Source organism: Mustelus asterias, chromosome 2 (genome assembly GCF_964213995.1).
Source record: "Mustelus asterias chromosome 2, sMusAst1.hap1.1, whole genome shotgun sequence".
Taxonomy (NCBI): domain Eukaryota; kingdom Metazoa; phylum Chordata; class Chondrichthyes; order Carcharhiniformes; family Triakidae; genus Mustelus; species Mustelus asterias.
The window spans coordinates 5,054,524-5,073,698 of record NC_135802.1 but is presented as its reverse complement, the minus strand read 5'-3'; the positions used below and the strand labels follow the sequence as shown (position 1 = coordinate 5,073,698).

General features: G+C 51.2%; 1 protein-coding gene across 2 annotated transcripts in view; it reads right to left on the bottom strand.

Moving 5' to 3' along the window:
- Positions 1-4,960: 4,960 nt before the first annotated feature.
- Positions 4,961-19,175, bottom strand: part of LOC144504701 (NFX1-type zinc finger-containing protein 1-like) — a 47,296-nt gene continuing 33,081 nt past the window's right edge. For both annotated transcript variants that reach the window (XM_078230440.1, XM_078230431.1), the window contains exons 11-15: positions 18,427-18,581; positions 12,608-12,753; positions 11,864-11,974; positions 10,684-10,779; positions 4,961-7,833 (exon numbers count right to left, since the gene is read on the bottom strand). In XM_078230440.1, the coding sequence (XP_078086566.1) occupies positions 5,440-7,833; positions 10,684-10,779; positions 11,864-11,974; positions 12,608-12,753; positions 18,427-18,581 (2,902 nt within the window). In that variant the 3' untranslated portion in view covers positions 4,961-5,439. The remainder of the gene's footprint in view (positions 7,834-10,683; positions 10,780-11,863; positions 11,975-12,607; positions 12,754-18,426; positions 18,582-19,175) is intronic.

Below are 19,175 nucleotides of genomic sequence, written 5' to 3'. Positions count from 1 at the left end.
CGTGATAGCGAGTTGAGGAACAGGGAGAGAGTGCAGTTAAACATGTGGTTGCAGGGATGGTGTAGGAGGGAGGGTTTCAGATACGTGGATAATTGGAACACATTCTGGAGAAGGTGGGACCTGTACAAACAGGACGGGGTGCACCTGAACCAGAGGGGCACCAATATCCTAGGAGGGAAATTTGTTACGGCTCTTCAGGGGGGTTTAAACTAATTTGTCAGGGGAGTGGGAAAAGGAGTTGTAGTCCAGAAGTCAGTGAGGGTGGTGAGGTATTGGGGAAGGTATCAGGGTCAAGGGTGGGTACCGCTAGACAGGAAGGTGGGTTGAAGTGTGTCTACTTCAATGCAAGGAGCATCCAGAACAAGGTAGATGAACTTGAGCGTGGATTGGTACTTGGGACTACGATGTTGTGGCCATTACGGAGACGTGGGTAGAACAAGGACAGGAATGGTTGTTGGACGTTCCGGGGTATAGATGTTTCAGTAAGTGTAGGGAAGCTGGTAAAAGAGGTGGGGGAGTGGCACTGTTAATCAAGGATAGTCTAACGGCTGCGGAAAGGCACTTCGAGGGGGATCTGCACACTGAGGTAATATGGGCTGAGGTTAGAAATAGGAAAGGAGCGGCACGGTAGCACAGTGGTTAGCACTGCTGCTTCACAGCTCCAGGGTCCTGGGTTCGATTCCCGGGTCACTGTCTGTGTGGAGTTTGCACATTCTCCTCGTGTCTGCGTGGGTTTACTCCAGGTGCTCCAGTTTCCTCCCACAGTCCAAAGATGTGTGGGTTAGTTTGATTGGCCAGGTTAAAAATTGCTCCTTAGAGTCCTGGGATGCGTAGGTTAGAGGGATTAGTGGGTAAATATGTGGGGATAGGGCCTGGGTGGGATTGTGGTCGGTGTAGACTCGATGGGCCGAATGGCCTCCTTCTGCACCGTAGGGTTTCTATGATTTCTTAAGTCATAGCTCAAGAGCGGTCACGTTGTTAGGAGTTTACTATAGGCCCCCAAATAGTAATAGAGATGTGGAGGAAGAAATTGCTAAGCAGATTATGGATATGTGTGGGGATCACAGGGTAGTTGTCATGGTGGACTTTAACTTTCCAAATATTGATTGGAGCCTTTGTAGGTCAAATAGTTCGGATGGGGCAGTTTTTGTGCAGTGTGTGCAGGAGGGTTTCCTGACACAATATGTGGATAGGCCGACAAGAGGTGAGGCCACGTTGGATTTGGTACTGGGAAATGAACCGGGCCAAGTGTTAGATTTGGTGTGGGAGAGCACTTTGGAGATAGTGACCACAATTCGGTGTCTTTTGTTATTGCAATGGAGAGGGATAGGGCCGTACGGCAGGGCAAGGTTTACAATTGGGGGAGAGGTAATTATGATGCGATTAGGCAAGAATTAGGGGGCATAAGTTGGGAACAGAAACTGTCAGAGAAAGGAACTAATGAAAAGTGAAACTTTTTCAAGGAACAAATACTGCATGTCCTTGATAGGTATGTCCCTGTCAGGCAGGGAGGAAATGGCCGAGTGAGGGAACCATGGTTCACGAAAGAGGTGGAATGTCTTGTGAAAAGGAAGAGGGAAGCTTATGTAGGGATGAGGAAACAAGGTTCAGATGGCTCGATTGAGGGTTACAAGTTAGCAAGGAATGAGCTGAAAAAGGGGCTTAGGAGAGCTAGGAGGGGACACGAGAAGTCCTTGGCGGGTCGGATCAAGGAAAACCCCAAGGCTTTTTACTCTTATGTGAGGAATAAAAGAATGACCAGGGTGAGGTTAGGGCCGGTCAAGGACAGTAGTGGGAACTTGTGTATGGAGTCAGTAGAGATAGGCGAGGTGATGAATGAATACTTTTCTTCAGTGTTCACCAAGGAGAGGGGCCATGTTTTTGAGGAAGAGAAGGTGTTACAGGCTAATAGGCTGGAGGAAATAGATGTTCGGAGGGAGGATGTCCTGGCAGTTTTGAATAAACTGAAGGTCGATAAGTCCCCTGGGCCTGATGAAATGTATCCTAGGATTCTTTGGGAGGCAAGGGATGAGATTGCAGAGCCTTTGGCTTTGATCTTTGGGTCCTCGCTGTCCACGGGAATGGTGCCAGAAGACTGGATAATGGCGAATGTTGTTCCTCTGTTTAAGAAAGGGAATAGAAATGACCCTGGTAATTATAGACCGGTTAGTCTTACTTCGGTGGTTGGTAAATTGATGGAAAAGGTCCTTAGAGATGGGATTTACGACCATTTAGAAAGATGCGGATTAATCCGGGATAGTCAGCACGGATTCGTGAAGGGCAAGTCGTGCCTCACAAATTTGATAGAATTTTTTGAGGAGGTAACTAAGTGTGTTGATGAAGGTAGGGCAGTTGATGTCATATACATGGATTTTAGTAAGGCGTTTGACAAGGTCCCCCATGGTCGGCTTATGATGAAACTGAGGAGGTGTGGGATAGAGGGAAAGTTGGCCGATTGGATAGGTAACTGGCTGTCTGATCGAAGACAGAGGGTGGTGGTCGATGGAAAATTTTCGGATTGGAGGCAGGTTGCTAGCGGAGTGCCGCAGGGATCAGTGCTTGGTCCTCTGCTCTTTGTGATTTTTATTAATGACTTAGAGGAGGGGGCTGAAGGGTGGATCAGTAAATTTGCTGATGACACCAAGATTGGTGGAGTAGTGGATGAGGTGGAGGGCTGTTGTAGGCTGCAAAGAGACATAGATAGGATGCAAAGCTGGGCTGAAAAATGGCAAATGGAGTTTAACCCTGATAAATGTGAGGTGATTCATTTTGGTAGGACTAATTTAAATGTGGATTACAGGGTCAAAGGTAGGGTTCTGAAGACTGTGGAGGAACAGAGAGATCTTGGGGTCCATATCCACAGATCTCTAAAGGTTGCCACTCAAGTGGATAGAGCTGTGAAGAAGGCCTATAGCGTGTTAGCTTTTATTAACAGGGGGTTGGAGTTTAAGAGCCGTGGGGTTATGCTGCAACTGTACAGGACCTTGGTGAGACCACATTTGGAATATTGTGTGCAGTTCTGGTCACCTCACCTAAGAAAGATGTGGAAGCGCTGGAAAGAGTGCAGAGCAGATTTACCAGGATGCTGCCTGGTTTGGAGGGTAGGTCTTATGAGGAAAGGTTGAGGGAGCTAGGGCTGTTCTCTCTGGAGCGGAGGAGGCTGAGGGGAGACTTAATAGAGGTTTATAAAATGATGAAGGGGATAGATAGAGTGAACGTTCAAAGACTATTTCCTCGGGTGGATGGAGCTATTACAAGGGGGCATAAGTATAGGGTTCGTGGTGGGAGATACAGGAAGGATATCAGAGGTAGGTTCTTTACGCAGAGAGTGGTTGGGGTGTGGAATGGACTGCCTGCAGTGATAGTGGAGTCAGACACTTTAGGAACATTTAAGCGGTTATTGGATAGGCACATGGAGCACACCAGGATGATAGGGAGTGGGATAGCTTGATCTTGGTTTCAGATAAAGCTCGGCACAACATCGTGGGCCGAAGGGCCGGTTCTGTGCTGTACTGTTCTATGTTCTATGTTCTAATCACAGCAGATGGTGAAATTTGAAATCAATAAAAATCTGGAATTAAGAGTCTAATGGTGACCATGAGCGCATTATTAAAAACTCATCTGGTTCACTTTAGGGAAGGAAATTTGCCATCTTTACTCGGTTTGGCTTACAGACCCACAGCAATGTGGTTGACTCTTACCCTCAGGGATGGACAATAAATGCTGGCCCAGCCAGCGACATCCACATCCCATTCATTCATTTTTTTTTTAAAATCAGTCATGATCTTATGGAGCAGACTTGATGGGCCAAATGCCCTGGGTCCAAATTCTGGGAACTGTCTCCCCTAAAAGCACAGTGGAAGCACCTTCAACGCTCAAGAAGATACACCACCTCCTTCTCAGGACCAACTAATGATGGGAAAAAGATGCCAGCCTTGCCAGTGATGCCCACATTCCTTGAATTAATTTATTATGTAATGAGGTAATAGCACTGCTGCCTCACAGCGCCAGGGACCCGTGTTCAATTCCTGGCTTGGGTCACTGTCTGTGTGGAGTTTGCACGTTCTCCCCGTGTCTGCGTGGGTTTCCTCCAGATGCTCCGGTTTCCTCCCTCAGTCCAAAATATCTGCAGGTTAGGTGGAATAGCCACGCTAAATTGCCCCTCCGTGTCCCAAGATGTGTAGGTTAGGTGGATTAGCCATAGTAAGTGTAGGGTTACAGGGAGAGGGGATAGAGTCAGTGTAGAATTCTAGGAATGACCCAAGACAGAATGGGTGAAATGTAACTCAAGTGGATCAATGGGATGTTACTAAACATTTTTCACAATTCACTCATAGCACGATATGTGGCTGGCACCGGCTGGATCAGCATTCGTTATCCATCCCAAATTGCCCCTCGAGTGGAATGGTTTGCTTGGCCATTTCGTAGAATCCTACAGTGAAGGAGGCCATTCGGCCCATTAGGTCTGCATCAACCACAATCCCACCCAGGCCCCTATTCCAGGACCCCTCATATTTACCCTGTTAATCCCCCTGACACTAGGGACAATTTAGCATGGCCAATCAACCTAACCCGCACATCTTTGGACTGTGGGAGGAAACCAGAGCACCCGGAGGAAACCCACGCAGACACGGGGAGAGTGTGCAAACTCCAAACTCCACACAGACAGTGACCTGAGGCTGGAATTGAACCCAGGACCCTGGAGCTGTGAGGCAGCAGCGCTAACCACTGTGCCACTTTCAGAAAGCATTTAAGAGTCAACCACATTGCTGTGGCTCTGGAGTCACATGTAGGCCAGACTGGGTAAGGACGGTAGATTTCCTTCCCTAAAAAGGACATGAATGAATCAGATGGCCATCCTGCTATTTAAAGCCCACCTGTAGATCTACTGGAGATGCCGATTCCCCAACCCCCACCACGCATTAACTGGAGATCAGAAAATGAGGCAGCCACAGGAAATCCTCGGGAGATTCTGTTTATTATACATCATGGGAATCTGGAACTCGTGTGTCGGCAAAACTGGAACGGATCGCCAATCCTCCTAGCGTGAAGAATCCATCTTCTTTCCATTGCTATTGGACAGTGGGCTAAGGGCATAAGCCAATCAGAATAGCAGCAGCATGGTGGGTGTAGCGACACCTCAGGGACTGCAGCGTTAGGAAGGCAGCTCAGCACCACCTTCTCGAGGGCAACAAGAGATAGGCGATAATGCTGAAATTGCCACTGAGTGAATAGAAATCTTTCATCAGGTCACACCCAGATAATGTGTGTCTCTTGTGTTGGTTGAGAGATGAATTGTCATCAAGATGCAGTTAAGGACTCTGCTAATCTCAATCCAGATGGTGCGTGTGTGGCATCCTATACGTTCAGCCGAGGGGACAAACCGGTCTGGTTAATTTCACATCGAAAAGATTGCACCTCTGACATTGCAGCACTCCCTCAGTTCTCCACTGGGGGCATGTCAGTCTGAACTATGGGCTCAAGTTGTTGGGCTAACCGCTCACAGCTCTCTGATTCAGGGGTAAGGTTACCCACTGAAACACCGCTGGCACAGGGTGAACTGCCATCCACTTCAGCAACTGGAGAAATGCCCTCTTCAGGGTGTTGGCTCTCTCCCCCAATCAGCAGCGTGCACTCCAGACACTCGGCCTGGTCGGACTCGCCACATTCCTCTACCGCGTACAGGTGACCGGCGGGGCACTGGTACCAGTCCCTCTTTGCCATCTCAATATCCTTGGCCACCGACAGTCGCTCATCTTCTGAGATCCACAGCTCTCTGCAGGACAAGAGCTCCCCGATCTTCGCCAGGTCTCCTTTGACCTTCAGCTCCGAGTCTTCGGTCAGTTTTTCCTCCAGGTTTCCCAGGAGAGAGTCAACAGTGTTTGCCACCTCCCCCGGCAGTGCCGTGTTCCTGGCCTCCCAGTGACTCAGCAAACGCATCAAATCCGCCTGGTAGGATATCCTGACAATCTCATTCCTGCATTCAGCCAGCTGCTGGTGGGTGAAGGTTGCCCGCTTGGTGCCCAGCCACCAGTCCAGCTTGGTGAGCTTCAATTCCAAGCTCACCCGTCGCTCTGCCGTGCAAGCCTTGGCTTGTTTCCTCACCATGTCTAGGAAGCGGAAGATGCCCAGAGCTCTCTCCAGCGCTGCCAGTTCTGGGAGAGACCGGGAGGCCTCCACTCTCTTGCGGATGTTGTATCTCTGCTCACCATAGTGCAGGTTGATGGAAGCCGCGATGATGTTCTCAGTCAGTTGCTGCTTCTTCTCCTCAATCTCCTCCGTGCTGCCCAGGATAATGCTCTTCACCTGGTTAATGCCTTGCCACCTTGTCTTGATGACGTTGTTGTACCGGCTGTGCCAGTGGATGAGAGTGCTGCACTGTGGGCAAGACTCGAGCTGGAGGGGTCGTGGACCCTCGTCCATCAGCTGATCCATCCTGCCCACCTCCAGGACGTGGCCACAGCCTTCCAGCACCACAAAACGGGCAGCAGGGTCACCCTCCGAGCCAAAGAAAGCAGAGGTTAGCTTGGGTGCATGGCACATGCGGCACAGAGGTGGGCATGCCTCCCCGCACAGGCCGATGCAAGGGTGGCCACAGGGAAGCGTTTGGTCGCAGGGCTGGTCGCAGCGAGGGCGGTCGCATTCCTCAAAGCAGGCCCGGCTGCACTGGTGGTGCTGGCATCTCCATGGGCACGGCTTCAGGCAGGGGCTGCAGATCTCCCCGCACCTCTTCTGGCATTGGCCGTGCCCGCACTTGCAGTCACACGGCAATCGGCAAGGTTGGCAGCTGTCGGCACAGGGATCCTTGCACTGGTGGCCACAGAGAAGCAGCCGCCCACATTTCCGATTGCAACCCCGGTGCAGTCTGCCCTCGAGACAGTCTGTGCAGGTGCCCATGCACGGGTGCCCACACTGCAGCACCTCTGTGCACTTGACCACACAGGGGAAATCGGTGCAATTCTCACTGCATCTTTGCTGGCACGGGTGCCCGCAGTCCAGGAGTCTTTCACACGGGTGGTCACAGGGCAAGCCCTCGGAAGGGAGGCTGCATGCCACCCTCTGGACGTGCCCACATTCTGGCACAACCTTCTCCACCATCTCCTTGCACGGGCTGCACTGTTCCCAACAGCGCTTGGGGCACCTGTGCCCACCACTGCAGAGAGTCCGACCGCAGGGCTCCTTGCATCGGTACGTCCCCTGCCCTGGAGTGTGGACATGGCAGCGATGTTTGCAGAGGTGGCCACACTCCAGACGGGAGTCACATGGACGGTCACAGGCCCAATCGGGAAAGCGCTGGAAATGCTCTGGGGTCTCGATGAGGATTTGGCTTTCTGGGTGGTTTGGACAGGGCAGAGGGAGACCTTTCCCCAGCAGACCCCTTTCCCCCAGCATCTGGAGGAGTAACCTCCACGTCTTCTTTTCGGGGCTCTGCTGCAGCATCTGGAAGTTTCCCACGCAGAAGAGCCCCATCCTGGCCCTGGAGAAGGCCACGCACAAATGGTTCTTGTCCCTGGAGAGGTCAGCCCTCTCCTCCCAGTCACTGCGGACCATTGACAGCAGAACAATATCGCTAGCCTCCCCCTGGAAATCATCAATAGCCTTGACGGAAATTGCGGCCATCCCCAGATCCCGGACCATGAAACGGATCTGCCACATCTGGGCCACGTAGGGAGTCAGGATGGTGATCTGGTCTGTGCTGTAACCCTGCCTCAGGAGGTGTTGGCAGAGTCCCACCAGGAAGTGGGCCTCGTGCGCATTGCTGTGGCCTTGAGCCTCGGTGTTCCGATCCTCATCCACTTGGTGCTCAACAAAGAAGATATTTTTTGCCAGACCCTGGGGTGAGAGTCGAGAAAGAAAGAGTCAGTCAGGAACAAATGGGCTGCCATCAAAATACCAATTTGCTGAGGTACTGCCCGGGCTTACTGCCCACCACTCAACTCTGCCTCCCCACATGAACCCCCTGCCGCCCACCACCCCGACCCCCTGCCGCCAACCACCCCGACTCCCTCCCGCCAACCACCCCGACCCCCTCCTGCCAACCACCCCAACTCTGCCTCCCCACATGAACTCCCTCCCGCCCACCACCCCAACCCCCTGCCGCCCACCACCCCAACCCCCTGCCGCCAACCACCCCAACCCCCTCCCGCCCACCACCCCAACCCCCTGCCGCCAACCACCCCAACTCTGCCTCCCCACACTAACCCCCGCCCACCACCCTAAACCTCTCCCGCCCACCACCCCAACCCCCTCCCATCAACCACCCCAACCCCCTCCCGCCCACCACCCCAACTCTGCCTCCCCACACTAACCCCCGCCCACCACCCTAAACCTCTCCCGCCCACCACCCCAACCCCCTCCCATCAACCACCCCAACCCCCTCCCGCCCACCACCCCAACCCCCTGCCGCCAACCACCCCAACTCCCTCCAGCCCACCACCCCAACTCTGCCTCCCCACACTAACCCCCGCCCACCACCCTAAACCTCTCCCGCCCACCACCCCAACCCCCTCCCATCAACCACCCAAACCCCCTCCCGCCCACCACCCCAACTCTGCCTCCCCACACTAACCCCCGCCCACCATCCCAACCCTCCCAACTCTGCCTCCCCACATGAACCCCCTCCCGCCCACCACCCACCCCAAAACCCCCCACCACCCCAACCCCCCGCCCACCATCCCAACTCTGCCCACCCCCACTAACCCCACCCCCCCGCCTCCCCAATGATCTGAGGAGCAGCCAGCGCCACACTATTCAACTGTAAGGTTTTTTTATTCATTTGTGGGACATGGGCGTCGCTGGCTGGCCAGCATTTATTGTCCATCCCTAGTTGCCCTTGAGAAGGTGGTGGTGAGCTGCCTTCTTGAATCGCTGCAGTCCATGTTCTGTGGGTTGACCACAATGCCGTTAGGGAGGGAATTCCAGGATTTTAGAAACATAGAAACTAGAAGCAGGAGGAGGCCATTCGGCCCTACGAGCCTGCCCCACCATTTATCTTCATCATGGCTGATCATCAAATTCAATATCCTGATCCCCCGCCCTTCCCCACATATCCCTTTAGCCCCAAGAGCGATATCTAATTTTTTCTTGAAATCACACAATGTTTTGGCCTCAACTACATTCTGTGGGAGTGAATTCCACACATTCACCACCCTCTGGGTGAAGAAATTTCTCCTCACCTTAGTTCTGAAAGGTTTACCCCTTATCCTCAAACTATGACCCCTAGTTCTGGACTCCCCCACCATTGGGAACATTCTTTCTGAATCCACTCTGTCTAACCCTGTTAGAGTCTTATAAGTTTCTATTTTGATCCAGCGATTATGAAGGAACAGCGATATATTTCCAAGTCAGGATTTATTATTTATTAGTCACAAGTAGGCTTACATTAACACTGCAATGAAGTGGTGAATGACTCGGAGGGGAATCTCAAGGTGGGGGTGTTCCCTGGTATCTGCTGCCCTTGTCCTTCTAGAAGGAAGTGGTCATGGGTTTGGAAGGTGCTGCCTAAGGAGCCTTGGGTGAGTTCCTGCAGTGCATCTTGTAGATAGTACACACGGCTGCCACTGTGTCGGTGGTGGAGGGAGTGGATGTTTGTGGATGTGGTGCCAATCAAGTGGGGCTGCTTTGTCCTGGATGGTGTCAAGCTTCATGAGTGTTGTTGGAGCTGCAGCCATCCAGGAAAGTGGGGAGTATTCCATCACACTCCTGACTTATACCTTGTAGATCGTGAATAGGTTTTGGGGAATCAGGAGGTGAGTAATTCACCAGACGTTTCCTAGCCTCTGACCTGCTCTTGTAGCCACTGTGTTTATGTGGTGAGTCCAGTTGAGTTTCTGGTCAATGGTAACCCCAAGGATGTTGACAGTGGGGGGATTCAGTGACGGTGACACCATTGAATGTCAAGGGGCGGTGGTTAGAGTGTCTCTTATTGGTGATGGTCATTGCCTGGCATTTGTGTGGCGTGAATGTTCCTTGCCACTTGTCAGCCCGAGCCTGGATATTGTCCAGATTTTGTTGCATTTGAACAAGGACTGCTTCAGTATCTGAGCAGTTGCGAATGATGCTGAACATTGGGGATGTTCGCTGATGATTGCACAAAGTTGACCCTGTCCTTCCCATTGGTCAAGCTGTGATCTACTGGCCAAATCTCCCTCTATCATAGCCCCAGGATGCTGAGAGATTCATGATTCTTTCATCTCTGCCAACACCCTGATTCAATTTGTTCTTAGTGTGTGGCCAATATTACATCTCCCGATTCCCAAAAGCCTACAATGCACAAGTCAGGAGTGTGATGGAATACTCCCCACTTGCTTGGATGGGTGCAGCTCCAACAACACAGCTCGACACCATCCAGGACAAAGCAGCCCCGCTTGATTGGCACCACATCCACAAACATTCACTCCCTCCACCACCGACGCTCAGTAGCAGCCGTGTGTACTATCTACAAGATGCATTGCAGGAACACACCAAGGCTCCTTAGGCAGCAGCTTCCAAACCCACGAGCACTTCCATCTAGAAGGACAAGAGCAGCAGGAGTAGCAGGGTGGGTGGGATTAATGGGATAACTCTGCAAGAACACGCTCAGCCCTGCTGCAGGAAGGGACCTCTGTCTGTGCTGTATTGCTGTTATATGTTGAACAAAGATAGTGTTTTGTGCCGTGTTACCCACACGCCAGAGATTCTGACCTTGATATCTTCATAGAGTGAGACTGATCTGTGATCTTTCAGGCTGGAGTAGAAGGTGGAGCTCAGCAGCTGGGAGATTTCTGGTCTCATTCGGTGCTGGAAGCAAATGACAGAGATTGGAGTGAGTTTGTAACAGCTGAATCAGCATTCCACCTCGATCAGGGACAGAATAAATAACCCCGGAATTGTCCCATGCAGCCTCTGCCTCGCACGCTCACTGCTGCATTCACGAAAATGCAGCCAGCAATTGAAGCACAGCATGATCCCATTAAGGAGATTAGGAGCGGTTGGTTGAAGAATTACTATCAGACAAAATGCCAGAGACCTCCCTCTCTCTTCAAAACAGTGGGCATCAATCAATTGCTTTATGTCTCATCCAAAAGATGGCAACATCTCCAGTGCGGCGCTACCTGGTGCTAACCCTTCCACAGTGCGGCGCTCCCCCGCACCCCCCCCCACCCACCCACAATGTGATGCGTCCCCCTCCCCCCCCCCCCCCACCCCCCAACAACCCCGGCCCAATGCGGTGCTCCCCCAACCCTCCCACAGTGCGGTGCTCCCCCTCCCCTGACCCTCCCACGGTGCGCCGCTCCTCCTCCCTGGCGTTGTCCCTCCCACAGTGCGGCGCTCCCCCTCCCTGGCGCTGACCCTGCCACAGTGTAGCGCTCCCCCTCCCTGGCGCTGACCCTGCCACAGTGTAGCGCTCCCCCGGTAAAGCACTAGGGTGTAGCAGCCTGGATATTTGCAATTTTAATGGGGCGGGGTGGGCAAGCATGAACCTGATGGGATGAATGGCCTCCCTCTGAGCTGGTAATGATTTTATGACTCCGAGAAACTCTGTCTTATCTGTGGATAATCAGAAACCTCCCTTCCTCAACAAGGGGAGAGACATTAACATGTTGTCAAGGCAGACAGTTTGATCATGTCTGTGTGCATGTGTGTGTCTGTGTGCATGTGTGTGTCTGTGTGTGTCTGTGTCTGTGTGTGTGTGTGGAGCCAATCCCAATGTCACCTACAGTAAGTCAGAGTGAAGAATCCTTACCATGAAGCGGCAAGAATGCCCACTCTGGAGTTAACTCCGACCCGGGATGCTAAAGGCCGGATGGGTGATCTGACTCGCGCACCGACAGTTGTTCCTATCTGCTGCATGGGAGAGACATTCTGGGATCTGGACTTGTACCTGGTGACTCAGCTGCTCGTGTGGAATGTGATTTTTCACCATCCGCTGAAACAGGGACACGTCGAGGTGATATTCCGAGGCCAGCGTGTAATCCGTTAACTTTGGCTTCAACTGCAGAAAGCAAAACAACAGGAGGGAAGGATTGTTGCGGATGGAGAACAGTCCATAACATTCTCTGATCTAACCTCCTCAGGGATTCTCTCCATGTCTAACTCTATTCAACCCATCCCAATATTCCTGCATCAACCATTACAATTCTCTTGGATTGTCATTAACATCCTTTAAAGAATGGAAACTAACTGGATCCATGTATTTTTTTACACGTCTGGCAGGGAATGTGTGTCACTGGCACCGCCCATTCCTAACTGCCCCGAACCACCGTTCCAACAGCAATGTGGCTCTGGAGTCACATGCGTACAGTTCTGGTCACCCTGTTATTAAACTAGAAAGAGTGCAGAAAAGATTTACTAGGAACCTACCGGGACTTGATGGTTTGAGTTATAAGGAGAGGCTGGATAGACTGGAACGTTTTTCTCTGGAACGTAGAAGGCCGAGGGGTGATCTTATAGAGGGATATAAAACAATGAGGGGAAATGCCATTAACTCCCCGAGGGAGTGAGGGGAAATGCCATTAACTCCCCGAGGGAGTGAGGGGAAATGCCATTAACTCCCCGAGGGAGTGAGGGGAAATGCCATTAACTCCCCGAGGGAGTGAGGGGAAATGCCAGTGGACATGACCTTTACCTGGTTGTAATCCCCAATCATGATCAGGTGTTGACAGGACGGAGTCAGTGCGGTCAGTACATGGGCCTCGAGTACTTCAGCTGCTTCCTCCATGATCACAATCGGTGGTTTAATCTTGTGTAGCAGAGCTCTGTACTTGGCAGCTCCTGCAATAAGGAGACAAAATCAAAGGCGCCCTATTAGCGGGGTTTTCTGACGAGGTGGCAATTATACTCCGGAAACCAATGTGACAGTATAAATGTAAAACTTTATCAAAAACCAGTGATCAGTGGGAGAAATTATATCGATGGTCTCAGGTACAGAATACCCGGACCCCTCCAAATTAGCTCTGAGCTTATCTGTAAAAATCAAAACAGTTATACATTTTCTTAATCTGATTCTCCGCCTTACATTAAATGAAATTACTTTTATACTAATGTTAATACATCAATATAAAGCTTTGTCAGATACTTCAGCCAATTGCTTAGTACTTTCCAGCATAACGGTTTCTTATTTGTCCGTTACTTACTGGACATAATACCCACTCTAGCCGTGACTACTTCCCTGTTGTCTGGATATGGCAGCCATTACTGTAATGGTCAACATGGAAGTTCCCACCGGCTCAGTGCCAAGTTTGACTAGACGTCTGTCCCCGCGTCCAGGGTTATGGCTAATCTGTGTCTGGATGCGAACCAACCATTCATACAAGTTGCAAAATGTGTGCCCTTGTAATGATCTCCCAGATAGAAGTAGACTAGCTAAGGTTCCCAGGGCTATGGCTCTTAAACTATTCAACTTTTCCAATATGTCTTTCGTTACCTTGCATTGGCTGAAAGTTAAATCACAGTAAAATACTTTGAAATGCATTTAAAATATCAACTTATATGCCTTAATTACTTGTTCTAATTATCTTATTGTATTAACATGTGGGGGAGTCATCATTCCTCTACCTAGTGTTAGCTCAGGTCTGTGTCTATATTTTGTCTAAACTAAACGAAATCTAAAATAATCACTTTCACACCCTATCAGAATGCACGCAGGACTTGTACCAAGGCAGGTGAACTGACAGCACAAATAGAAGTCAATGGGTTTGATTTAATTGCCATTACAGAGACATGGCTGCAGGGTGACCAAGGCTGGGAACAAAATACTCAAGGACATTGGACATCTAGAAAAGAGAGTCAGAAAGGAAAAGGAGGTGAGGTAGCGCTGATAGTAATGGGGTGGGATGAGTACGTTAGCGAGAGGGGATCTTAGATTTGAAGAACAAAGAATCAGTTCGGGTGGAGCTAAGAAACAGCAAGGAGCAACAAACATTGATAGGAACTGGTTATAGGCCAAACTGTACTGGTAATGTAGGACACAGTATAAATCAGGAAATTAACAACGGTAAAACAGTAATCGTGGGAGACTGTATTCCACAGAGACGGTGGACACTCCTGAACCGTGGCTTTCCAGAACAATATATTGAGCCACCAGACTCTTTTTAGATCTATTATCATGCAATGAATGAGAGGTAATTAATAATCTTGGTGTAAAGAACATAAGAACTAGGAGCAGGAGTAGGCCATCTGGCCCCTCGTGCCTGCCCCGCCATTCAAAAAGATCATGGCTGATCTTTTTGTGGACTCAGCTCCACTTACCCGCCCGCTCACCATAACCCTTAATTCCTTTACTGTTCAAAAATTTATCTATCCTTGCCTTAAAAACATTCAATGAGGTAGCCTCAACTGCTTCACTGGGCAGGGAATTCCACAGATTCACAACCCTTTGTGTGAAGAAGTTCCTCTTCAACTCAGTCCTAAATCTGCTTCCCCTTATTTTGAGGCTATGCCCCCTAGTTCTAGTTTCACCCACCAGTGGAAACAACTTCCCTGCTTCTATCTTATCTATTCCCTTCATAATCTTATATGTTTCTATAAGATCTCCCCTCATTCTTCTGAATTCCAATGAGTATAGCCCCAGTCTACTCAGTCTCTCCCCATAAGCCAACCCTCTCAACTCCGGAATCAACCTAGTGAATCTCCTCTGCACCCCCTCCAGTGCCAGTATATCCTTTCTCAAGTAAGGAGACCAAAACTGCACAATACTCCAGGTATGGCCTCACCAGCACCTTATACAGCTGCAACATAACCTCGCTGTTTTTAAACTCCATCCCTCTAGTAATGAAGGACAAAATTCCATTTGCCTTCTTAATTACCTGCTGCATCTGCAAACCAACTCCTTGAGATTCTTGCACAAGGACACCCAGGTCCCTCTGCACAGCAGCATGCTGCAATTTTTTACCATTTAAATAATAGTCCATTTTGCTGTTATTCCTACCAAAATGGATGACCTCACCCTTAGGGAAGAGTGACCATAATATGTTAGAATTTCCCATTAAGTACAAAGACAATCTGAAACTACGGTCTTAAATCTAAACAAAGGAAAATACGAAGATGTGAGGGTCAAGTTTCATGTGGTCGATCAGGAAAACACATCAAAAGTGTGATGGTAGACAGGCAGTAGCTAGTTCATAAAGAATTAATACATGGTTTACAACATTCCTTTTGAGATACAAAAGGAAAAGTGAGTCAACCATGGCTAACGAAGGAAGTGAAAGATTACATTAGATCAATGGCAGAGGCTTATAAATTTGGATAGTAGATCCATTGGTGATCATCTTCCAAACTCTATTCAGTCTGGAATGGACTCTGCAGATTTTATTCAATCATGGAACATGGGCGTCGCTGGCTGGCCAGCATTTATCGCCCATCCCTAGTTACCCTTGGAGGGCAGTTGAGAGTCAACCACATTGCTGTGGCTCTGGGGTCACATGTAGGCCAGACCGGGTAAAGATGGCAAATTTCCTTCCCTAAAGGACATTAGCGAACCAGATGGGTTTTTATGACAATCGACAATGGTTTCATGGTCATCAGTAGATTCTTAATTCCAGATTTTTTTTTATTGCGTTCAAATTCCATCATCTGCCGTGGCGGGATTCGAACCTGGGTCCCCAGAACATTAGCTGAGTTTCTGGATTAATAGTCTAGTGATAATACCACTGGGCCATCACCTCCCCTAATTGGGAAGGTTGGAATTGAGATTGGGAAGGTCGGAAATGTAACTCCACGGTTTAAGAAAGGAGTGAGAGAGAGAGAAAAACCAGGGAACGACAGACTCATTAGCCTGATGTCAGTAGTAGGGAAAATATCAGAAATTTAAGACAAAGGATGTGCTAACTGGACTGAGAAAATAATCATCGGATTCACAGAGTCAACATGGATCAAGGAAAGGCAAATCATGTTTGGTAAACCTTGTTAGAGTTTTTTCAGGATGTTACCTGTAGCATAGATTAAGGAGAACCAGTGGATGTGGTGCATATGGATTTTCAGAAGGCTTTCAAAAAGGTCCAACACAGACGTTTAATGAATAAAATTAGAGCTTAGAGTGTTTGGGGGCAATAAACTGGGATGGATTGAGGAATTGTTACTGCACAGAAAACACAATAGGAATAAATGGATCAGCCTCAGGTTGGCTGTAACTAGTGGGGTACCATAAGGATCACTGTTTGTCCCCAGCTGTTCACAATCTATAGCAATGATTTGGATGTGGGAACCAGACGCAATTTCCAGATTTACGATGACACAAAACTGGGTGGGAATGAGAGTTGTGAGGAGGATGCAAGGAGGCTTTGAGGGGATATAGGGAGGCTCAGTGAGCGGGCAACGACATGGCAGATGGAATACAATCTGGAAAAATGTGAAGTTATCAATTTTGCAAGGAGGGCCGGAGGGTCGGCGCCCCCCACTGCCGGAGGGTCGGCGCCGAGGGAGCGCCGCACTGCCGGAGGGTCGGCACCGAGGGGGCGCCGCACTGCCGGAGGGTCGGCGCTGAGGGGGCGCCGCACTGCCGGAGGGTCGGCACTGAGGGGGCGCCGCACTGCCGGAGGGTCGGCGCCGAGGGAGCGCCGCACTGCCGGAGGGTCGGCGCCGAGGGAGCGCCGCACTGCCGGAGGGTCGGCGCCGAGGGGGCGCCGCACTGCCGGAGGGTCGGCGCTGAGGGGGCGCCGCACTGCCGGAGGGTCGGCACTGAGGGGGCGCCCCCCACTGCCGGAGGGTCGGCGCCGAGGGAGCGCCGCACTGCCGGAGGGTCGGCACCGAGGGGGCGCCGCACTGCCGGAGGGTCAGCGCTGAGGGGGCGCCGCACTGCCGGAGGGTCGGCGCCGAGGGGGCGTCGCACTGCCGGAGGGTCGGCGCCGAGGGGGCGCCGCACTGCCGGAGGGTCGGCGCCGAGGGAGCGCCGCACTGCCGGAGGGTCGGCGCCGAGGGAGCGCCGCACTGCCGGAGGGTCGGCACCGAGGGGGCCTCGCACTGCCGGAGGTTCGGCGCTGAGGGGGCGCCGCACTGCCGGAGGGTCGGCGCTGAGGGGGCGTCGCACTGCCGGAGGGTCGGCGCTGAGGGGGCGTCGCACTGCCGGAGGGTCGGCGCTGAGGGGGCGTCGCACTGCCGGAGGGTCGGCACCGAGGGGCCGTCGCACGGCCAGTGGATCGGTGCCGAGGGAGCGCCGCACTGCCGGAGGGTTGGCACCGAGGGGGCGTCGCACTGCCGGAGGGTCGGCGCCGAGGGGCCGTCGCACGGCCAGAGGATCGGCGCTGAGGGAGCGCCGCACTGCCGGAGGGTCGGCACCGAGGGGGCGTCGCACGGCCAGAGGATCGGCGCTGAGGGAGCGCTGCACGCCAGAGGATTGGTGCCAAGGGGGCACTATACTGTCGGAGGGTCGGCACATGTTCCCAATGTCATTTTGTAGACATGTGGTGGGGGGAGGGAGCAATTTTACCACTGCACCCTGCCCATCGACGGGCAAGGCAAGCCGATAAAATTGTGCGAGAGTTGAGAAATCAGATTCACTCCCAATTTCTCGCATCTTGCGGTCTTACCGGCACTGGATATCCGGCACATTCAGCCTCCCACCTATTTCCGACGAGAGGCTGAATAAATTATTTAAATATATTTAAATCCTCATTTAAATGTAATGGACGAGCCCGGGACGCAATTGTCCGGCCTCACTTTGCCTTTGTGGCCTCGCCAGCAGAGGTTCTTTCTGCCGAAGAACACACATGGTCCCCACAAACGGGGATCAGTCGAGATCGCCTAGCCAAAGGCCGCAACTCTGCATTGCGATTGGTTGGGGAGGGGGGGGGGGGGGGGGGGCAATATTTCTGGGTGGTGTGGGGTTGGGCCAAACTACAGCAGCAGAGGACTGACAGATCTCTCTCTCTCAGACCTGTCAAGCCTCTGCTGGTTGCCACCGAGGTCTGCACATGCGCAATAGCACCCTCTGCTGCTACAGCAGACTGGCTAGTGATTTAAGCCCCGCCCCCTTTCCTTACAGGCCGGGAATGGTTTAGCCCATTTATTTCCATGCACAAAATGCATAAAATTCTGGATTTGAACTTGCCACAAAAAACGGGTGAGAAATTCTCCCGTTTTCCCGCCTGTTCCGGACTTTGAATTGTTTTGGTAAGATCGCCCCCATGGTGTGAAACCGAGGCCCCATTTGCCCTCTCACCTGATCTAAAGCATTCCGGGCTAACAATATTTAACCCTTAACCTGCAGCAACATAAAGGGAGTTCTTGTTCACCCAGCAGTGGGAGGTTGCTGTGTGCAGATTGACTGCTGCGTAACAAAGGTAATCACACTGCGACAGCCCAGCATTTGGTTAGAAAGCACTTTGCAACATCCTGAAAGCGTGATAGAAACACCATCCTCTCTTACAGCGACAGCTCCCAGATTGTTCTGACCATCTCTCGGAAGGCTTAATCTTATTCCATTTGACTGTATGCCTGCAAGTCTTTTACCTGTGGTTGTCATGGCCAGAACATCAGCTGTTTTAAGGATCATTAAATCTTCCTCCAGAATCAACTCGTACAGATCCTGGGCTGCCTTCTCATACAAGCACACATTTCCATTTATAGAGGCTTGGAGTTTCCCTTCATACGTCACCTTCCATTTCCTTAAAAAAATTAGACTTGTTATCGCATTTATATTTTAGTTCAAATATTGTCATCGTTTCATGGATAAGATTATCATTTTCACCATTGCTTAATTAATCTCTTTCAGCATTTATGCATTGCAAACTGAATGATGATAGACCATCAAACACTCCCAGGGCAGGTACAGCATGAGGTTAGATACAGAGTAAAGCTCCCTCTACACTGTCCCCACCAAACACGCCCAGGACAGGTACAGCTCGGGGTTAGATACAGAGTAAAGCTCCCTCTACACTGTCCCCATCAAACACGCCCAGGACAGGTACAGCACGGGGTTAGATACAGAGTAAAGCTCTCTCTACACTGTCCCCATCAAACACTCTCAGGACAGGTACAGCACGGAGTTAGATACAGAGTAAAGCTCCCTCTACACTGTCCCCCATCAAACACCCCCAGGACAGGTATAGCACAGGGTTGGATACAGAGTAAAGCTCCCTCTACACTGTCCCCATCAAACACTCCCGGGACAGGTACAGCACGGGGTTAGATACAGAGTATATCCTCACACCAAAGAGTTCGCTTAGACTACACTTGCAGATCAGCAAGGGAGTGGGGGA